Source organism: Castor canadensis, chromosome 8 (genome assembly GCF_047511655.1).
Source record: "Castor canadensis chromosome 8, mCasCan1.hap1v2, whole genome shotgun sequence".
NCBI classification, from domain to species: domain Eukaryota; kingdom Metazoa; phylum Chordata; class Mammalia; order Rodentia; family Castoridae; genus Castor; species Castor canadensis.
Genome location: NC_133393.1, coordinates 84,852,101 through 84,875,931, shown reverse-complemented (window position 1 = coordinate 84,875,931; position 23,831 = coordinate 84,852,101). Strand labels below are relative to the sequence as shown.

General features: G+C 34.8%; 1 protein-coding gene across 6 annotated transcripts in view; it reads left to right on the top strand.

Annotated features, from left to right (window-relative positions):
• The window catches only part of Senp1 (SUMO specific peptidase 1), a 61,995-nt gene that overhangs the window by 7,449 nt on the left and 30,715 nt on the right, over positions 1-23,831 (top strand). For 5 of the 6 annotated variants that reach the window (XM_074083250.1, XM_074083251.1, XM_020171714.2 and 2 more), the window contains 3 exons: positions 647-688; positions 5,231-5,390; positions 9,202-9,373. In XM_074083250.1, the coding sequence (XP_073939351.1) occupies positions 647-688; positions 5,231-5,390; positions 9,202-9,373 (374 nt within the window). The remainder of the gene's footprint in view (positions 1-646; positions 689-5,230; positions 5,391-9,201; positions 9,374-23,831) is intronic. The other variant, XM_020171715.2, reaches the window with a different exon arrangement.

The following is a 23,831-nucleotide window of genomic DNA, read 5'->3' as shown; positions in this document are numbered from 1 at the left end:
TTCAACCAAATGTTAATTTTTAGTGGGAAAGTTTTTTGGCATCTGTTCTACTTATCCATTATGCCATTGTGAAAAGCAATTGTTTATGTTTTTGATTTATTTTTGATATGTATGTGTTATGTAAAGACTATTGTTTTATACTAATTTAAACTACAGAGTTTATTTCCATTCTATTTGAGACAGTGAAACCTGAAAATTTATTTCTACTTAAGCCCTCTGTCAGGGCAGGAAATGTTAACTACATGTTTCTATCTAGCACCTGCCACAGCCATATGCTTGCATATTCAAGGGCTTACCTATTGAGCTTGTAATCCATGATAGAAGTCAGCATTCTCTAGCTATTACTGTACCTGGCCTGCCTTATTGTCATCTGTTCCCTTCCTAAGGTTTAGGCTTCCAACAGTTTTCTGCCTCTGCCTTGGGAAACTAAGAATTTTGTTAGTTAACTTTATGGCAATATGATTCAGGAAGATTACCGTGGCCTTCCCACTTTTTTTTTTAATCTTCATGCTTCAAATTCATTTTGCCACAAATATGGGAATACTAGGCATACCATTGAACTTGCCTAAATGAGATTTTTATAAGGATAAACTGAGATGATAAATATGAAATGCAAATAATAATTATTGTTATTTGGCTTTCTCAGGATTCTTTGTCAGCAAGATGAGATCTCCTCCCCTAAAAAGACGTTAGTATGATGCTCTTTTAGATTTATTTTATATTTAAGTATGATTTAGGTGGGTGGTACTTTATCTACCCTGGCACTGGATTTCCTCTCTTGGGGTGGATAGTGGCTTCCAAATAGTATGTGCATCATTTTTATAGTAAAGTCCACTAACTCAGAAAGTAACTCTACTATCATTATTATTTAAAAAGCCTTTTTAATGATCAGAAAGCCTGAAATCTGCTTGATAGCTCATCATTAATCCTCAAGAAAAGACAGTTGAGTGTTTAATGAAATTTTATTATTAATATTTCCATTTTAATATAATTGTGCATGAGGCCCTGAATTCAAGCTTCAGTACTGTCAAAAATAATATTAATATAAGCTGTGTTTTCTTGTAATTTCATATGCCAGTTTATAGTTGGATAGAATCTTTGCTTTAGGCTTAAAATAATTACTTAAAAATAAGCAGTTGTGTAGAAAATTACACTCAGAATCCCCTGACTATAACTCAGTTCTTACTTAACTCAACTGCCTTAGGCCTTTTCTGATTTTTAATCTGTGTGTATTCATGGTACACATTGTATGATTTGACACATAAAATCTTTTTTAACTCAGTTTATTTTTAGTTTTCCATCATTCTCATGTTCTTTCTCATGTTTATTGTTTTCTGTTGATTTCTAACTCATGGAATTGACATGCGTATCCACAATCCCTCAGTATAATGCCAATTTCCAAAAAGCTCTAGAAACCAAAATTTTGTAAATTTGACATCAAAACCTGACCTGACTTGACCTGAATTCATTCCTTGGTGAAGCCTACATGAATTAACATGTAGTGGTTTATATATTTTGTCTTATCTCTATTTGCACATTTTGCTGCAGATATATCAGTGCTTATTTATAGGATAACAATTTGTCTTTCCAAAATTCCAAAAATTTTGATTCAGAAATACAGTGGACCCTCCAGGGGTTTGTGATTTGGGACAATGGGCCTATGCATTTGTTTGCTTATTAGTTTTCGTATCGTTTAGGTCTACTTCATTTTTGCCATTTCCAGCTATTATTAATAACATGACTTATTTGTGTAAACATATTTTTACTTAACAATTTCAGTAGACTCTGAATGGTTCACAAGGAATATATCTGTGAGCACCTCAAATTCTCATGTTCTTGACTGTCACAATATTTGACCAGATTCCTGGCTTTCTACTGTTACACTATTGTTTTCTTCATACCATGAGTTGATCTCCATGTCAGAAATTTTACATTAAAGTTTGCTTCTCACTTGAGGTTAGAAAATTTTTAGGAAAGAAAAAAACTTCATAATAGATATTGTATACATGACAATAAATAGGGAAAAAATAACAATGAATAGTAAAATCATACTGAATTGGGAAGGTGGAACAATCTGTTAGACTCATTCTCCAAACTATTTACAGCTTGAAGCAGAAGAATCAGACTTGTTCCTCTACCAAATTTCATTTAGTCCCTAATTAAACAAGCTTATGGTCTATCACAGACTTCTAAGGTTGCTCCCTAATAATCAGAATCTTAAATCTATGAATGCTAGGAGTCTATTTACATTTTTCTTATAATAAAGTCTTTAACGAAAAACTACTTAGGGGTCAGGAATATAGCTCAGAGGTAGAGGGCCTAGCATGCACAAGGAAGGCCCTAGGTTTGATCTCTTAATGCCAAAATTTTTTTTAAAAAGCAAAACGAAAACTAAACTACGTTTTAAAAACTTCTTTCCTTTGCTACACCCATTCTAATTCATTGCAAGTTCTGTAGAATTTTGTCTCTACTGTCTCCTTTGGGTATAGTCTTATCTAATAATCCTCACATTGATTTCTGTGGTCAGTCATCTTGAGCCTAACTCCTTAATGAGGCTACACATGGATCCCCAGTTCACCTGCCTTAGTTTTCTGATCCTGGCACTACTGATGGTTATTTCCTGTCTTATTGTACCATCTCTCCTCCACCAAGGTACAAATGAGCAGGAAAGTCCAAACTTCTCATTTATTGCTTTATTGGCTCTGTCTCTCTAGATCAAACCTTATAAAAATGTGCTTCTTAAATTCCCTGAAGATTAGACTATTAAGCTGGGTGTTGTGGTGCAGGCCTGCAACCCCAGCCTCTTGGGAGGTAGAGGTAAGAGGACTGTGATTTAAAGCTAGCCCAGCAAAAGCCTGAGACCAATTTAAAAAAAAATTTTAGAAAACAAAGTGCAACATTGTTTCACTTTAATAATTTATCAGTGGTCAGTTTCAAAATATTCAGATACATGAAGACCACAGAGAAAATAAAGCATTTTTTAACTCTATAAACAAAAAAAAAGATTAAGATAAAAAAAATGAATATATTGTGCCCATGATTACTGTGGATGGGAGGAGGGTCCCAAGGATGTAGGATACTCTCTATATATAGGATACTGAGACTATAGCCTCTTGGCTTCTCTTCTAGCTCTCCAGCTAAGAAGTATTAGCTGCTACCCCCTAGAAAGAGGGAGTCAGTAAAGCCATTGGAGCATCCATTAAAAAAAAAAAAAGAATTTGGTAATGCTTAGAATCATCATCAATACCTTATTTTGGAAAATATGTTAAATTAGGTTACCAAACTAGCATTTAGTAAGTTAGATTATTGAAAGTATCCTGTTATTATAGTAAATAAGTTCTAAAGTTAACAGGAGTAATTGATGGTTACTTTCATAGTAAGTGGTTACCTGACACACTCTTTTTAAATATAGAGTTTATTTTATTATTCCCACGAAAAAGTATTGTTTGTCCCTGAAGAAAATTTGTAGGAAAATACCATTATTCTGCCATTAGAACACAACCACAATTAAATTTTCAGTGTATTTCCTTCTAGTTTTGTGTGTATGTATGTGCACATAATAAATGATCATATTTCTGGCATTCGCAATATGAGGTTAAATCTTTACCTTAAAAAGAGTGTCTGCAGCCTCCTGTTGGTTCCTCTTTAGCTTTGCTTGGCTCTATTAATAATAGAACATACTATCCACTGATCTCATTGAATGGTGATGGAACCACTTGTTTTAGTTAAACAGACTGCCTGATCCTGTGCTTTTCTCTTGGATTTTAAAGCTGAAGCCTCTGCCTAATGCCTTTTGAGATGGCTATTCTGGCTTGTCTTTGGTCTCAAATTTCACATTTGTCAAGTGATTTGCATTTTTGGCAGACTTCCTCCTCAAATAGACATCTTTAGTTATATCATTCCCTCATCAAATTTTAGCCAAAAGGTGTGAGAGACAAAAATATCTACTATTAGTACTTTGCATTTAAAGATAGTAGTTTTCTGGGGTTTACTGAGATTCATTTTCAGTAGTATCGTATCTTTGTCTTAAAGTAATAGTTGTAGATGTTAAGCATACTTATTACAAAGGAAAAAAGTTATAATTCATCTTGAAAGTAAATTTAACTTATTTTAATTGTAAGAATAAGTTCATGCACTGCAGAATTAATGGATACTAATACCATCCTGTTTTGTTTTCCCCCTCTTATTTTATCCTAAATCCTGATTTCTTGATTATATTGTGAAAACACAAAAATTTTAGTTGAAGGCTATCTTTTTTGGATTTAGAAGATACACTATTTTAAATAGCATAATTATACACGATTGTGGAAAGTTCTAGTTAATATTCTTTGTAAAGGGATCTTCAGAATGTCAGCATTAGACAAAAGTTCTGGAAATATAGAATTGTCATTCTTGTTTTTTTCACAGCAGCTCCTCAGAGTTCCATAACAATGTCTGAAGTTATTTTAAAGGAGCTGTTTTAAATTACTCAATCCTGCTGATAAAAGCGGCTATAGAAATTCTACCACTCCTAGCTGAAACTTCAAGAGGTTTTTGTCACCTCATTTTATAACCCAGAAGTCATTAAATCCATGTAACAAATAATCCTCAGTCTGATTGCATTATTAAGTTTTGGAGTACTGATATGTCTTATGATTATGGCTTTAAGTTACTGAAGGTTATCATACCAGGACCAAATGTAATATGGGTCATTCCTGCCATGAGCCGGCCAGTATAAGCAGCGATTAGGTTATCTGTGCTCTTTGAGAGAATCTCTGAGTCTGGAACATGGTAACTAAAAAGAAGAAAGGGACATCAGCTGCTTATTAAGCAATAATTGTTGTTCATTTGAATTACAATTCTCCTTGGCCCTCCACCTGCTTTCTTACTGGTCTGGCCTACCTTCTTTCAGGCCCAGGCCTGGGAGTGCTTGCAAGATATAGTTGGGGTAAAATGTTGACTTTTGGTGGACACCACGGAGTCACATTGATGCAGATAAGGCACATGGCTGTGGCAGGATTCAGCTCCTTCACCAATTTTCAGGTTAGTATGGCTGAATCAATTATAGTTTGTAGAAGTTCCCTTACTGAAGACTTTACTGGCAGTTGAGACTGGGATCTTTTCTTCCATGAGAGACATGGTGATATGCCACATTACTTTGGAATACAATGATGGACATGGTTGCAGTCATAAAGAGAACCAGCTGTAGTCATGTTTAATTTATTCAAACTTTTATTTTTTACTTTTTTAGATAACCCTTCCTCAGACAGTTTTCTTGGCTCAGATGACTTAAGAACCTTTGGTCAGAGTGCAAATGGGCAGTGGAGAAATTCCACTCCAACATCAAGCTCAACTTTACAAAAATCAAGAAACAGCCGGAGTCTTTACCTTGAAACCCGAAAGACCTCAAGGTTAGTTCGAGAGTCCTTCCTCAGACACAAGAAAAAATGGCTATCAGATAGTTGTTATAATTGCATTTTAAGTAAGTAGTACCATTTTTAGACCCTAAACCATAAAGATCCATATATATCCATTTTAAACTCTCGTTGGTGCTGAATTTTGGTGATAGCCAAATTTTATCATTAGAAAAGAGAATTTTGAGGAAAATCAAAATTATGATTATGAGTGGTTATGAGTATATTGGGACTCTTTAAGATATGGTTGGTAGTATGAATTTTAAAGTGAAGATCAATCTCTGCAACTTGAGTAGAAGAAAGCCAGCACATTTTACAGACTTTCACGTGAGCAGACCTTACATTAAAGCAGCTCCACACTTCATTTATTAGTCAATTAGACTTAAGCCACTTCTATCTGTTAGAAAATAATCAGAGAGACCTTTACCCTAGTTCACAAACCCATCTGTCCACTTACCAAACTTATTCTGGTTAATAAGGCAGATGACTCAGGTACTTTATTATGCTTATAAAGTATTCTTATGATTTCTTAAATTCTCTGGTGATGTATTTGAGGAATATGAGATCATTTAATTTCCTGTTTAGCCAATGCTTTCTGGTGTTAGTTGGAATGGCTCAACAAAATGGCTTTTATTTTACTTTATGATTATTATTAGCACATAATCTCTGGGAACAGGTGTCAGTGTTCTCAGGGATCATTTTTACCATTTTTAATTTGTAAGAACTCATTAATACATTTACATTGTAGAAATCATAACATTATAAATAAAGCTGAAGACTCCTTGAACTACCCACCATCTCATTCCTCTTCCATTGGTGTTTCCTTCTAAACCTTTTCCTATGTTTGTTTCCCTCATTCCCATATATAGAATGATACATATGCTATGCATACTATGAAATACATGATTTTTATCTTCATTAAAGATTTTTACATGCATTATTCAACAGTAGCAATGATGCCACACTGTTATTTTTTAAATAGTTATTTTAGAAACAATGCATATGCTTAGTAAAAAAAATTAGAAAATATAGATAAGCAAAAATATCACATTCCTATCCAATTGAGAGCTTATAAAATCTTATACTTCCAAATAATTTTCTCTGACTTTTCATATATTTGTTTTAAAAAATGAGTTCGTACAGTACATACTCTTTTGAAATCTGCTTTTTAAGTCAGTCATTTCCCCCTTTCCAACCTAATGTCTTATACACTAACTATATTATAATTAAATTTCCTCAGTTAACCCGAAACTATCCTTTACACCTAGTTTTTCCAAACTAGTATGATTGCATATGGTAGTCAGTTGTTTCCCCTAAGTCTTTTACAGTATAGAACAGCTGCTTTTTTTTTTTTTTTTTTTTTTTTAAATAATGACTTTTTTCAACATAATGTTTCAAATCAGCCTTTTGGATTTGAAAGGTTGCTACTTCATGGTACCATTGTTTTGTCATCTGTTCTCTATGTTTTTTTGGAAGCTACATTTTCACTTGAAGAAAAGATGATATATGTCTTCCATCTTTAGAGATTCTGGATTGACACTGAATTAGGGAGACAACAGTCTGATTCCTAATTATAAATTTAAGGTTTTCCCTTGTGACTAGAATATAACCTGAATGATGTTACTTTGGCATTATATGAACAACCAGTTTCACATCAGCTATAAACCTAGTAGTTACTAGTATCAATTGAGAGTCCTTACTTGATAATAATTTTATTAGAATTAATGAAGTAGGATTTTTTTTCTGATTTTAGCATTTCTTTTTTGTGATACTGGAAATTGAACCCAGGGACTCATGGATGCTAGGCGGGTACTCTGCCAGTTGAGCCATGTCTCCAGCCCTTTTGTTTGTATTTTGTTTTTAAGATAGAGTCTCACTAACTTTTGCCTATGCTAGCCTTGAGCTCTCAATCCTCCTGCCTCTGCTTCCCTAATATCTTAGATTATAGGTGTGCTTCCCCATGTCAACTTTTTTTTTTTTTTTTTAATGCCTCCCACGTAGCTAGGATGACAGCTACCGTCCCCAGCTTTATTGGTTGAGATAGGTTCTCTTGAACTTTTTGCCCATGCTGATCTTGAACCACAGTCCTTATCTCTACCTCCCAAGTACCTGGGGTTATATGTGTGAGCCACTGTGCCTGGCCTCATTTCTTTACTTCTTCATGGGCACTATGATTTTTTAAAGTGTGTGTGTGTGTGTGTGTGTATTTATATATATTTATTTATGTGTTATTGTACTGAGGATACATATGACATTTACCAGAGTTCTTACAATACATCATAGATGAATTCATCCCCTCCATCATGGCGTTTTTGATTACCTGGGGCTGTTTGGTTATCCTGAAATATGTTACCTATTGGGAAAGGCAGGAATAGATGTTGAGATTTTTTTTTTCGTTAACCATTTTTGTGGTTTTTTAAAATATATAACCACTTCGTGTAATTTAAATTAATTTTTTACTCTTTGTTGTTATAAATTCAGTGTGCTTTAATTCACTACAATTATTATTCTCTTAATGCTCACATTCTCACAACTTTGGTCAGTGGGAGTTCTTTCAAGCTCGGCTTTGTCTCTGTTTGACCCAACTTAATTTTCAGTATTGCAAGGTACCAAACACACTATTTTTTGGCATTGCAAGATATTGTCATACTGTTTCTTTAGAAAAAAGGATATTTTATGCTAAAAATACATACATGCACACTCTAGGAAGCACAAATACAAAATCACTGTGGGAAATCCATTGTAGCTTTTCTGAACAATTATACTGCCCTTGCCCTCTTTGCCTAGCTGCATCCATCCAGCCTAAGAAAATAAGCCTTTTCCTAAAATTCTGAGTCCTTGCTCCTTTCAGCACGCTAACACACATAAAAAAACACTAGAATTTGTAAAGTTAAAGAAGAGAGTTTATGTACTTTTTGATTTTCTTTAGATCTAGTCAGTTCACTTGGATTCAGAGCCCGTGTAGTTATTTGAAGAGCTGATCTCACTGAATTAAGCTTAGTCAGCTGTGTGGCTCTATTTTGAGTCCTCAGCAGGAAAAAAAGAAAAATTCATGATGGCAAGAGTAAGTACCTCAAACTTGGGTAATGGTAGATAAAAAAGATCACATACAAAAACTTAAAATTATTGTCTTAGAGATAAGACTTGAGTTTTTGAGTTCAAAAATATTTTCTTTTCAGTTTTTCCCATTAGATAGGGCACAAACAGTATAAAGAAACAAAGACAAAATTTTTCAGAGGAGAATAGTGAGGCCAAAAGGAGAATTCACAGAGAATGATATAGCCTAATAGAAAGTCTTCTGGCTGTTTTTAATGGAGGAGAGCCCTCTGTTGGTCTTTCAGGAAAATTTAAAAATCATTTAAAAATTTAATTGTAAGGTGTCATCTTTATTCATCTTTACATATTTAATTCCCTCTAAAGGGTTTGAGGGACAAAGCTGTGGAGAGTAATAGAATATGTACATGCATGTTTAACATTCCTACAACCCAGGTTTTCTGAAGAAGTCTTATCAGATATGCTTTGTGTCATACCACACTGTTATCTGGTTCCTGTTCAAGGAAATTCTAGATTGTGGATCAAAGAAACAGTATGTTAAGTTATAATTATATTATTTGGAAATATAAGACCATTTAAGTAGCAGAACCTGATGACACAATCCCATGTGTCATACCATGTATCTAGTGTAGCTCCCAAAGTAATAGGTAAACCTTTCATTCTAATTTGCTCGTTTCTGTTATTTCATGAAAGTGAAAATTATTACTAGATTAGATTTATCTTAATTTTTTATCTTTCTTATAAACTTTTTTAGTGGATTATCAAACACTTTTACGGGAAAATCAAACCATCACTGCCATGTATCAGCATATGAAAAATCTTTTCCTATTAAGCCTGTTCCAAGTCCATCTTGGAGTGGTTCCTGTCGTCGAAGCCTTTTAAGCCCTAAGAAAACTCAGAGACGACATGTTAGTACAGCAGAAGAGGTAAGGAAAACCTGCAATAAAAGCCACTAAAGTTAGGATCTTTCCCTACACTGAGCCGATTGCTGCCTCTGATTTGGATGTTTATAACCATTCTGTTTACTTAATCCTTTCTGTGTTTTTTTTCTTTTTGAATTCTGTCATCTATTCTAACGGGATCAAGAGTATTATTTTTTCTCACTCTTCCTTTATTCCTGTTTGACTGCTGGCTTTACTTAATCTTCAGTATTACCTGAATGGTTTCTTATACCACAAACTATTTCTCTGACCGTTTTTTATTTTAGAGCCTTCCTAAATTCTTGTTTCCTGTGACAAAACTGTTAACTTTGCTAAACAGTTTCTGTTTCAATAATATTTGATTTGATAGGAACATTTGCCCTTCTGACTAGAAACAATTTTTCCTCAATAAAAGAGAAAAATATAAAATAAAAATTGTGTAAAAGAACCCAGTTAAACAACTTACATCCTTTCATCATGGGTAAGATCTTCTTTGAGGTCTTTCTCCAAAAGACTCTCAAAAAGAAAGATGTTCTCTTGACACAAAAATAAATTTTGTGACTATGATATAGAATTTAATTTGCACAATAGGAAGTATGCCTATATTTGTTCAATTGCATATTTATTATGCATCGATTAGCATTATACTGTTTGCTGTGGAGGTACAAATGAATAATAATGACCTTAAATTTACATAGCATTACATAGCATTTTGTACCTTAAGTAGTGTTCATTCTATGTGTTGTTTTGTGTGTGTCCTTTTAACCCAGTAAAACAGGCAAAGGTGAGTTAATATTTCCAAATACAGATTTGGAAAGAAAGGTCAGGTCACATAGCTAGTAAATGGCAGGCCTAAAACCCAGGTTTTCTGAGGAGTTCTCCTATGGTATACTTTCTTTTATGCAACACAGTGCTATGGTTCCTGCCCAGTGGAGCTTAGTGTGGAGTCAAGAATACAACATTGTATACTAAATTCTACATAATCTGACAATCAAAGATATTTTATATGGTAACACTTGAGTACTTGTGAAATAATTCAGTAAATGTTCAGTAAAATGTGGGGTTTTTTTTTGTTTTAAGTTTGTATTGAATTTAATATTCAAGGGGAGAATTGCAGAACTAGTAAATCATTTAAGAGAGCAGAGGCTAGACAAGAAACTGGCAACATTTGCCTTGGATGGTAAAAGCAGAGCAACAATGATGAAAGGGATATTTTTTATTTAATTGGCTTATAGTTGTAGCGGGGGTCCAATGTGACATTTACAAAAGTGCTTACTATGTATCTTACAGTCACCCCCTACATCTTTCTTCTTTATCCCACTTCCCCCCCGAAAGGGAGTTTTTTTTTTTTTAATTTTAAGTTATTTTACTTTGAGACAGAGTCTCTCTGTATAACCCAGGCTGGCCTCAAACTGGCTATATAGCTGAGGCTGACCTCAAACTCTTAATCCTCTTGCCTCAGCCTTCCTAATGCTGGATTGTAAGCTTGCACCATCATGCCCAGCTTGGAGATTCTGGTTTTTTTTGGTGGATCTGGTGTTTGAACCAAGGGTTCAGCACTTCATGCTCTACCACATGAGCCACACCTCCAGTCCATTTTGCTCTGGTTATTTTGGAGATGAGGTCTCATGAACTGTTTGCCCCAGCTGACCTTAAACCTCGATCCTTCCTGATCTCAGCCTCCCAAGTAGCTAGGATTACAGGTGTGAGCCACCTGCACCTGGCAAGATTTATTTTTTATTACACCTTTTGTATTATTGAATTTTGTAACAAGTGTGTGTTAGTTTTTATATACATAATTTTTTCTTAATTACCAGACTCATGGGGCTTATGCTTATTTATGCTAGAGTCTTGGCAGCCTAAGGGCTGCGGAAAGACTGTGGTAAGGAGACTTCAGCAGCATGGCCGCTGAGTACAGGCCTCTCAGCCCACCACTGCTAATCCTGACTTGGAACCTCAGGATCCTTTCATCTCCATGTGTTGGTTGCAGAGCAAGAAAAATGCTGAGAATTGAATCTAAGCTATGAAACGAGGTGCAAGGAATTTTGCCTCAGTTGATTTTTGGTCTATATTCTCTTGTTATGGAAAGCAGGCTGCATGTACTCCAGAATAACCCATATGAGTAAGACAAGATATTAGAACAAACTTTATCTTCAGACTTTTGACAAATTATTTAGATATTTAGTATTGGATATTAATGGTAATACAGGGATAATACTTTTTGCTCCTGGGACTGGAGAATTTATTGATGGGAACAAAAAAACTGGAGGAGATGTTGGAATCTCCAAGAGAGATGCATTTGCTTTTGTTAAACAAGGAAGACAAGATATTAATCTTAATACTAGATTTGTTTTTGACGCTGTCTACAAAATTGATGTTAAGATGATGCTACTGTTACACTGTTGAGTCTTATAGAAGAGATTTCAAAGAAGAATTTGAAATTATGCACATGGTGGCCATACAGAATGACCGATTCAAAGGGCAGTATTGAGCTGTGCTATCCAGTAGGATAAACACTAGCCACAGCATTATTTATATTCAAATTAAATTAAAATTTTAATTTCTCAGCTGAGCTAGTTGCATTTCAAGTATTCATTAGCCACATGTGGCTAGTGGTTACTATACTGGACAGCATAGACATAGAACATTTCCATTGTTACAAAAGTTTCTGTTTGATACTGCTGGTACAAGGATGTAAATTTCTCTTTACAAAAGAGAAAATTCTAGTGACAAAAAATTTAAATGGTAAAACACAAGTTTCTTCTTTTCAATTGTATGTTGCTTTCCAACATGTAACTTCCAACATATAAATACTTACTGAGCAGCTAGATGATGGTCTGTCATGATGGATGACAGTGATGATGTTATTCTTTTTCTTTGCTTTTTAGTGCTTTAAAGTTTTGCCATAAACTAAGCATGTTGGACTTAACAGAAAATTATTGAATTATATGCTTTTATGTACTTGAAATTTAGTAATATGTTACAAAGCTGCTTTGTTAATCAAAGTGAATGGAGATTGTAAAGTTAGGATGATTTGTAACAAAATTCATTGTGCCAAAATTCATTTTGTGTTCCCTGTTAAATTTTTATAATCTTACAGTTTAGTTTTATGCTAGAGCCTCTTACAAAGATATCACCTAATTGCAGGAATCTGTCACATTATTTTCTTAATAGAATTTAGCACCTTAATTATTGCTATGCTTTTTAAAACTTTCCTTGGTCCTTTATTGGGTTTTCAAATGTAACGTTATCCAATGATTGCTTCTTTTCCTCTTAATTTCCGAATTTTCTTATCCAAGTAAAAACTATTTAATGTACAGAGACTGATGTTTTCTTGTACTTTATAGCACCAGGCGCCAGATGTTATGTATGTTGTTAATGAAAGTTTTCTGATAGTATTTTCTTTGTCTGAAATAGTTCTGAATAGAATATAGCAGACCAGTGTTTTTTATTTTAGTGAAACCCAAAAAAGTGCCTCCCATCATTTAAAAATCAAACACCACCAAAGCACAAGCTTCTGTGGCCTTGAAATTAACATTTAAAACAGTGGTGGCTTATGCCTGCAATCCTAGCTACTCCCAAGGCATAGATCAGGATGACATTATCCAATGATTGGAACCCTGCCAGGCAAATAATTCAGGAGACCCTATCTCGAAAAAACCCATCACAGAAAAGGGCTGGTAGTGTGGCTCATATAGTAAGAGTGCCTCCCTCCCAAGTGTGAGGCCCTGAGTTCAAACCCAGTACCACCCAAAACCAAATAAGTAAAATAGTGAAAGGTTCCTGACTTAACTTTTTTAAAACCATAAATTAATTTAAGCAACATGTAGGCGTAAAGAGTCTTGGATAATTATTTGGAATATGGATAATTTATTTCTGTTGGTTTTATGCCTTCAAAATAACTATTCAGTTATTTGAGGTCTCACAGAAGCTTTTCTTTGAAGTTACATTTATTGTGAAAATGATTTGTGGGAGACTTGTATGTGTTGGCCTTGTTTTTGTTTGTTTGGTTTGGTTAGGTTTTTTGTAGTGCTAAGGATTGAATCCAGAGCCTTGCATGTGCTGAACAAGTGCTGTATTCTGAGTCTTTTAAGAAAGCTTTTTAATCAGATTATATTGAATTACTCTAGATTTCTCTTAATTTATATTAGTAAAGCTGCTTTTTAATCAAATTATATTGAATTAATCTAGATTTCTCTTAATTTGTATTAGTAAAGTTGCTTTATGGTCCCTTGGTTCTTCATGTCTTCTGAGTATAAAAGCTTCTTTTAAGAAAATATTTTGCTGTGTGATGTGACAGAGAAACGTTTTTAACTGCTCTTTTGTTTGTTTTGTCATTTTTAAAAACCACTATTCTTGTATTGCTCAGGTTCCAAGATACACTTACAGAATTGTAGCTTAATCATTATTTGCAATTACTGCAATTCTTAGAAAAATGTTACATAAGTTTTGTCACATAACCAATTTCCCTCTTGAAATAGGTTATACTTATTTCTGGACAGAATTCGGCACAAATAACAAGCATGTATCATGAGTGCTAAAATATAAACACTGATGACCTTTGAAATTTTTTTATCAGATTAATCCTACTTTCATTATTTATATTTTTCTTCACAGAATATTAAAGTGCATGGTTTTTGCTTTCTGACCTACTTTTACTCAATCTTCAAAGGTGAAAGTTGTGGGCATTAGAAGTCTTTTCTTTTAGGCTGTATTGTTCTCATTTCCAAAGTTTTTGTTTTGTTTTGGGTTTTTTTTGGTGGTACTAGAGTTTGAACTCAGGACCTTACTCTTGCTAAGCAGGCACTCTGCCACTTAAGCCCTTTTTTGTGCTGTGTATTTTCGAGATAGGGTCTTGTGAACTATTTGCCCTGGCTGGTCTCCAACCTCCATTCTCCTGTTCTCTGCCTCCTGAATATCTACAAGCAAAGTCCAAAGATTTTTTCTTATTTCTTAAGTATTTACTTTCTATAAAAACATTTTTTTAAGCATTTAAATATTTATTAAAATCTTCCAAGGTCCATTTCTTTCCTTTTGGTTGCATAATCAGCATCTTTTTTGTTCAGTACTCTAAATTTTACCTTCAAAAAAATCTCATAATGGCAATTAACGTGCTAGAAGCCAAGTACCCTTAATATTCCCAAACAACATTTTATCATTGGACAATCTGCTTGAAACCAAAGTAAATCTTTTAAAAGATGTAGATCTCACTCTTCTTTATGACTGAATAATAATTCATTTTCTTTATTCATTCATCCATTGGTGGGCAACCATATATACTTTTTTAATTCATCCTTCTGTTGATGGGCACTTAGGCTGACTCCATATCTTGGGTATTGTGAATAGTGCTGCAATAAACATGCAGGTATCTCTGTTGTGTGCTAACCATGATTCCTTTGGGTGTCTAGCTAGGTGTGATATAACTGGATCATATTTTTAGCTTTGTGAGGAACCTCCCTACTGATTTCCATAGTGGCCACACAAATTTACATTCCCACTGACAGGTTCCTTATTCCCTGCATCCTCACCAGCATTTGATTTTTTTTTTTTTTTTTTTTTTGATGATAGCCATTCCAACTGGGGTGAGATAGAATCTCATTTGTAGTTTGGTTTGCATTTTCCTGATGACTAAGAGTTTTGAACATTTTTCCATGTATTTGCAATTTGTACTGCTTTTGAAAATTTCTTATTCATTTGCCATTGATTGGATTATTTGTTCTTTTGCTGTTTTAATTTTTAATATTCTGGATATTAATCCCTTGTCTTAAAAATAGCTGGCAAAGACTTTCTTCCATTCTGTAGGCTATCTCTTTACTCTGGTAATTGTCTTCTTTGCTGTACAGAAGCTCTTTAAATTTAATGCAGTCCCATTTGTCAATTCTTGCTATTATTTCCTGAGCTATTGGAGTCCTAATTCAGAAAGTTGTTGACTATGCCTGTATCTTTGAATGTTTTCCCTATGTTTTACTCTAGTAGTTTCAAAGTTTCAAGTCTTACATTAAGTTTTTTTTGTTTCATTTTGAGTTGATTTTTATACATGGTGAGAGGTAGAGATCTAGTTTCTGTCTTTCACATGTGGGTAGCCACTTTTCCCAGCACCATTTGTTGAAGAGGCTGTCTTATCTTCAATGTGTGTTTCTGGCACCTTTGTTGAGAATAGTTTTTTGCTGTGTGGACTTACTTTGGGATCCTCTATTCTCTTCTGTTGGTCTGCATGTCTGTTTTTGTTACTATTGCTCTCTAGTATAGCTTGAAATCAGGTATTGTGATACTTCCAGTATTGGTCTTTTTGTTCAAGGGTAGCTTTGGCTATAAGGGGTGTTTGTCATTCTATATGAATCTTAAGATTTTTTTTCTATTTCTGGGAAGAATGTCATTGGAATTTTGATGAGGAATGCATTGAATCTGTAGTTAAGTTTGGTAATATGGCCATTTTAACAATATTAACTCTGCCAGTCCATAAAACATCTACCAGTGTCTTTCTTCAGTCTCTTTCTTTAGTGTTTTATAGTTTTCAATGTAGAGGTCTTTCACCTACCTCTTTGGTTAGGTTTATTCCTGGGTATGTTTTGTTGTTACTATTTTGAGGCTATTGTGAATGAGATTGTTTTCTGATTTGTTTTTCAGTGAATTTGTTGTTTGGATATAGAAAAGGTACTGATTTTTGAACATTGAGTTTGTATTCTACTTTGCTAAAGCTATTGAACAAATCTAAGAGCTTTCTAGTGGAGTCCTTAGGTTCTTTTAAGTAGAGGTTCATATCGTATGCAAATTGGGATAATTTGACTTCTTCCTTTCTTATTTGTACCCCTTTTATTTCTTTCTCTTCCCTTGTTCTGGCTAAGAATTCAAGCACCGTATTGGATAAGAGTGGAAAGAATAGACACATTGTTTTGTTTCTGATTTTAGAGGAAATGCTTTCCATTTTTTTTTCATTTAGTACAGTTTTGGCTATAGATTTGTCATATATAGATAGCCTTTATTGTGTTGATGTATGATCCTTCTAGTCTAGTTTCTTTAGGGTTTTTATCATGAAGGAATGTTTTGTCAAAGGCTTTTTTCTGCAACTATTGAAATGATCATATGAATTATTTTGTCCTTTATAATGTTATGTGCTGTATTACATCCGTTGATTTGCATATATTGAACCATCCTTGTATCCTTGGAATGAAACCAACTTGATCATGGCATATGAGCTTTTAAAATATATTGTTGAATTAAGTTTGAAAGTAATTTATTGAGGATTTTTGCATCTGTGTTCATCAAGAAAATACTTCTATAGTTTTCTTTTTGTGTTGTGTTCTTATCCAGTTTTCATTTCAGGTTAATGTTGGCTACATAAAATGAGTTTGGAAGTACTCCCTCTTTTCTGTTTTATGGAATAATTTGAGAAACATTGATGTTAGTTCTTTAACAGTCTGGGTAGAATTTAGCAGTGAATTCATATGGGCTTAGGTTTTTTGTTGTTTTTTTTTTTTAATTGGAAGACTTTATTACTAGTAATTGCTTGTTATTGATCTGTTTAGATTGTTTATACCTATTAATTCAATTTTGGTAGGTCATGTGTCTAGAAATTTATCCATTTCTTCCAGATTTTTCAATGTATTGGAACATAAGTGTTCAAAATATTTTCCTAAGATCCTATGGATTTCAGTGGTATCTGTTGTACTGGCTCGCTTTTAATCTCTAATTTTATTAGTTTGGCTCTTCTCTTTTTGGTTAGTTTGGCTAATGATATGTCAGTCTTGTTTATTTTTCATTGAACCAACTCCTGTTTTTTTCCATTTTATTAGGCTATATTCATTGTACAGACAGGATTAATTGTAACAATTCCAAATAGGCTTACATTGTATTGGTTAAGTTGCCTCCTCCATCTCCTACACCCTGAAACCATCTCCCCATCCCAACTAAAGCAATTACAAGAGGTTTCATTGTTCTGTTTTGTATAAGTATATGAAGCCCATCAACCATATTCCCTCACCTTCATCTCCTCCATTCACTCTCGCCATTCCAACAAGTACCCACACACACACTATATTTGTTTTATAGTCCTGTCTTCTATTAATTCCAAAGTCAGTGTCCAAAGGGGTTTCTCATTGTAACCCCACTGTGAGTATACTTTACTTTTGTCCCTTCCATTACTCTCCCTTGCCCTTCCCTTGCACCCCCATTATTCAGCATGTATCGTTATATCCTCTACCTGTAGAGATGTAATGTATTTTAATATTATTGACTGTTACTCACCTTTTCTTTCCCTCCTTCCCTGAGTTCCATAGAGTAGTTCCACTATTGCAAACATGTTCTACATATAAGTTTGTATGTGATCATGTTTGGTTTTGTGTATATGTTTGTCTTTTGGAGCTATCTTCCACATATGAGAAAAACATGCAGCCTTTGTCTTTCTGAACCAGCTTACTTCACTTAACATAATGTCCCTCCAATTGTATCCATTTATCTTCAAACCACATGGTTTCATCTTCCTTATGACTGAATAAAACTCCATTGTATGTGTGTGTGTGTGTATGTATGTATGTATAAATATACATATTACATACGTATGTACACACTATATTTTTTAACTTATTTTTTATTAGGATATATTCATTATACGGGGGGATTCATATTGACAATTCCGATTAGACTTATATTGTATCTTGGTTAGATCACCCCCATTGTCTCTCCCCCTCAACCCCTTCCCTGCCCCATTTAAAGCAATTGCAAGGTTTCTTTGTTCTATTTCATGTAAGTATATGAAGCCCATCAACCATATACCTTCACCTTAATCTTCATTCACCAACCCCCTTCATGCTAGTATTCCTCCCACACATATACTGTACCTGTTTTACAGTCCTGTCTTTCATTATTAATATTTAAATCGCTGTTCAAAAGGGTTTTTCATTGTATCCCCACTGTGAATATACTTTAGTTTGGTCCATTTACTTCCTTCCATTACTCTGTCTTACCCCTTTACCTCCCACCCCTACCTTATATCCTCTACCTTCACAGATGTTATGTTTTACGATATTACCAATGCTCCTTTATTCTCTTTTCCTTTTCCTCTCTCCTAAGTTCCATAGAACTATTACAAGTACATTTTACATGTGAGTTTGTATATGATCGTGCTCATTTTTGTGTATATGTTTGTCTTTTGGACCTGTCTTCCATGTATGTTTTTCTGAGCCTAGCTTACTTCACTTAATGTGATATCCTCCAGTTGCATCCATTTATCTTCAAACCACATGTCATTATTCTTTATGGCTAAGTAAAACTCCAGTGTGTGTTTGTGTGTGTGTGTGTGTGTGTGTGTGTGTGTGTGTGTGTGTGTGTGTGTGTGTCACATTTTCTTGATTCATTCCTCAGTTTTACGGCATTTGGGTTGTTTCCATACCTTTGCTACTGTGAATAGTGCTGCAGTGAACGTCAGTGCACAGGTGTCTCTACTGTATCCTGACTTAATGTTCCTTTGGGTAGATGCCCAAGAGCAGTATCACTGGATCATATGGCAGTTCTGTCTTTAGCTTTTTGAGGGTCTCCATACTCCTTTTCAAATGTTTGTACTAATTTGTATTCCCACCTACAGGGGGTAAGAATTCCTGTTTCACCATATCCTTGCCAGCATTTGTTATTTTTGCCCTTGAATATGGCCATTCTAACTGGGGTGAAATGAAATCTAAGTGTGGTTTTGATTTGCATCTCTTTTATAACCAGGGAAGTTGAACACTTCTTCATGTATTTAATGGCCATTTGTACCTCTTCCTTTGAGAATTCCCTATATAATTCATGTGCACTTTTCTTCATTGAAATATTGATTCTTTGGGGGTTGAGGTTTTTGAGCTTCTTGTAGATGCCAGGTGGTAGTCCCTTATTGAATGAATAGCTAGCAGAGATTTTCTTCTATTCTGTGGGCTGTCTCTTGAGTCTAGTGACTGTTTTTTGCTGTGCAAATTTTTAGTTTGATGCAGTCCCATGTATTCATTCTTTCTTAGATGTTGAGCCTTTTGAGTTCTACTTAAGAAGTCATTCCTATACCTAGCTGTTCCAGTGTATTTCCTACTACTTCCTGGAGTCGTTTCAAAGTTTCAGGCCTTATATTTTGGTCTTTGATCCACTTGGAGTTAATTTTGGTACAGAGTGAAAGACAGGGATCTAGTTTCAGTCTTCTATATGTGATACCCAGTTTTCCCAGCAACATTTGTTGAAGAGGCTGTCTTCTCCATTGTGTGTTTTGGGTTCCTTTGTCAAAAATCAGTTGGGTATAGATGCATAGCTTTATGTCTGAGTCTTCTGTTATAATCCATTTGTTTTCCTGTCTATTTTTGTGCCAGTACCATGCTGTTTTTATTGTTAAAGCTCTGTAGTATAGTTTGAAGTCAGGTATTGTGTGATATCTCTAGCATTGGACCTTTTGCTCAGAATTGCTTTGGCTATTCGAGATCTTTTGTGTTTCCATATGTGTTTTAAGATTGATTTTTCTGTTTCTGTAAAGAACGTCATTTGAATTTTGATAGGGATTGCATTGAACATGTAGATTGTTTTTGGTAGTATGACCATTTTCATAATGTTGATTCTGCTGATCCATGAGCATGGGAGGATGTCTTAGATTTCTTTCTTCCATGATTTATAGTTTTCATTAAAAAGATCATTCTTTTCCTTCATTGAATTTATTCCTAGGTATTTTACTTTTTTCAAGGCTTTTATAAATGGGATTGTTTCCCTGATTTCTTTCTCAGTCTGTTCGTTGTTGCTATATGGAAAGGTTACTGATTTCTGTTAATTTTGTATCCTGCTACTTTGCCAAAAGTGTTTATGATTTTTTTGGTGGAGTTTTTAGGGTCATTTGGGTATAGAATCATATCCTCTGCAAATAGGGATAGTTTGACTTTTTCATTTCCTATTTGAATCCCTTGTATTTCTTGTTCTTGTCTTATTGCTCTGGCTAGGAATTCCAAAACTATATTGAATATGAGTGGGGAAATTAGGCATCCCTGTTCCGTTCCTGACTTTAGTGGGAATGATTTCAATTAGAGAAGCAACTCTTAGTTTCATTTATCCTTTGTATTGTTTGTTTAATCTCCATTTCATTAATTCTACATTGGTCCTTATTATTTCTTTCACTTACTCACTTTGGATTTGGCTTGTTTTTATTTTCCTAAGAAGTTCAGTTGTGACATCAGGTTATTTGAGATCTCTCTGATTATTTTTTTTTTTTTAATGTAGGCACTCATAGCTATGAACTTTTCTCTTAGAAATGCCTTGCCTGTATTCCAAGGATTCTGGTTAGTTGTGTTTTCATTTTCATTTGATTCTAGGAATTTTTATATTCCCCCATGATTTCTTCAGTGATCCGCTAATAGTTCAAAGTGTATTACTTAATTTCTACATGTTTGTGTGTTTTCTGTGGTTCTGGCTGTTGATTTCTAGTTTTATTCCATTATGATAAGCTACAAGAAATTATTTCAGTTTTATTTTGTATTTGTTGAGACTTCTTTGTGGCCTAAAATGTGATCTGTTTTGGAGAAAGTTCTACCAGCTGCTGAGAAGCATGTGTATTCCACAGCTGTTGAATGGAATATTCTGTAGCTGTCTGTTAAGTCCATTCAGTCTATGGTGCAGTTTAACCAAAAGTTCTTTGTTGATCAATTTTCTTTTTTTGTCTGATGATCTGTCTATATTGATGAGAGTAAGATATTGAAGTCACCATTATTATTGTGTCTGGATCTGTTGTAGTTCTTTGTTCCCACTGTACCAGTAGGTGTTGCATGGGTGCTGAGGGCAGGGCCAGTGAAGGGTTTGTCATCAGCATCATGACTGCATTCACTATTGAAGTTTTCCTTCTTGGCTTCCTGGAAGCTGCTGCTGGCCCCAATGAGCTTTATGGCCTGTGGGCCCTGCAGATTCCCATTCACTCTAGAGCACTTTACCCCCTCGCCCATTTGTGTACACAGGGGTGGCAAACGCCCAAACCCAGGGAGTCACCCAGATATGTTGTAGTAGAGGAAGCAAACAGAGCCCTGTGTTTGCGTTAAAGGGGGAGAATCAACGCATCTGACCACTCTGCTTACCAGCTCAGTCCTTTAGGATCCCACCAAACGGCAGAGTGCCTGCCTAGCAAGTATGAGGCCCTGAGTTCAAACCTCAGTACTGCAAAAAAACAAAACAAAAAACCCCCGCAAGAAAAAAAAACCAAGAAAAACCCCACCAGATCCTACCTAGCAGCCAACTGCTCTGGGGAGAAAGAAAACTGGAAATTGAGTGATTCACTGGACTTGGGCTCAGAACTCCCTGATCTTTCACAGCAAACCATGTACAACAAGAAGACAGCCCTGGAGGTCAAGCAGACATTGGTGGTGGGGTCAGAGCTCTCAATCTATAGTAATCTATAGGTGACAGTTTGCTCCTTGTTGCTTGCCACAACCTGAGCTGATTAAACTTCTCAGTGCATCTGCAGCCAGTCCTCTCCCTCTCTGTGATTATTTCCCATGGCTGCCTACCCAGACATGGTGGCAGGGTGTCCCCAGGCTCCTTGATTTGTGATTATCTCCAGAGTAGCTCAGTATGCTCCATCTCAAGATGATGCCTTGAACTGCAGCACTCCAGGATATGGGGAACAGTGTAAGAGATTTCTTCTCTAATGGGAACTCGCCATGCATGAGGAGTCACTATCAGACCAAAACCCAGCACTGGACTTAAGGCTTGTGAGAATGGTGGGGTTTTCCTGCACTTAACACTATAATCTGTTGTCACCAGAACTGCTGCATTCTCCAGGCTTACCTTATGGTTGTGGCTTTGAGTTCCCCATCGTTGGAGTTGCATACTGTTTTCTACTTTTCTGTGCATTGCCTGTTTCTCAGTGGTGGAAACATCTAATCCCCCATCTTACCCTTAAAAGAAAAAAAAAAATGTTTAACTTCTGTGGTTGATATCTTTAGAGAATCTAGAGATTCTATTTCAGATTTTTTCATTGTTTTCTTGAGGTCTTTATGTGAAGGGAATAATTTTTTTCCCGTTTCCTCAATACCAAAAAATACTATGCAAAGTAACCTCTCTTACATTATGTACTTTGCTTTCCTGTGCATGATTTGATAATATGGTTAACACTTTTTTGAAATTCAGTTTGGTGGGACAGTGAAAATGAACTTAAAATGCTTGGTGAAGTTAAAAAGTTAATTTTCATGTTAAGGTGGTCTGATTTCCCTTCCTTTCTGTCATTTTACCACTCCTAGAAACAACCTAGTGTATGTATGAAAACCCTAGTGTATGTTGGTTAGGTTCTTTGATATACTGGAAAAATGGAGTCAAGATTTACATTGAGGGATATGCAAAAATTCCAGTTAGTAAAATGCCAGATAACACAGCTTTCCTGTATATAGAAGATCACTATTGAGTTGGTCAACAAAGATTTCTCTTACACTCTAATAACCTATTATGATGCTTCATTCTCTTCTCTACTTAAATAATTATGTCAGTTTTAGATTTTAATATAGAAACAGTTATTTTAGTTATGGTTTTTAATTTTATTTCTCAAGTACTCATTCTTTTCAGTAGAATAGCCAAAAATAAATATTAGGTTAGTGATACTAATTTATACCTGGAAGTGTCTTTTTCAAATCATTATCTTTGAGCTATCACTGACGTACCTGCCCAATACTGTAAACATTTTCTTCACAAACAATAGAAAAGGAGATTGTGGAGGAAAGTCCCCTTAAGGGGGCATGGTGGGAACAAAGGTGCTAACATAGGCAAAAGGAGGCAGTGAGGGCCAATCACAGATACAAGGATGTCACTGTCATCTTGGGTACGATATTAATGTTTTAGCAATAAAATAATGGGGTTTATTTTTTTTTTACATAGAACAATGCAAGGTTCCTTCCCCCCCCATCCCCCAACAATCCATCTTTTTGGGTCCATTCTTCTACCAAATGCTCAATTAATTCTTAACACTCACCTGTTCAAGTTTAAAGAGAGTTCATTCTCATAGGGAACTGTCATGCCTCACAGCTTAAATGTATATTCTAGTAAATGAGTAACATTATACTAACAATGTAATTTACAATTTACTGTGTGGCAACAAAAGACTTAAGGAAACTTAGTGTCTCTTTACTTTTGTCTTTAGTTGCTTAATTCATTCTGGTTTTAACAAACAATTATAATTGAGTAACATGCTTATGCACATATTGAAATGTCACAGTGTAAGATGTAGCTAACCCTAGCACAATGTTTGAAATTATTTTGTGAAGATTGGTGGCTGTATTAAGCAGTATACAAGTTAAAAAAAAAAAAAAAAAGCTGGGACGTGTTCTTTAGTGAACACAGCTCATTACTTCAGGGGATCTGTGTAGAGTACATGCTTCAGAAGTTACAAATCCTTATGTAATCTGTTTCTCTGCTAAGAGATCTTATTTCTTTTCATTCACACTGACTTTACTGCTACTAGAATACATCAAACACATTCCTTTCTTAATGC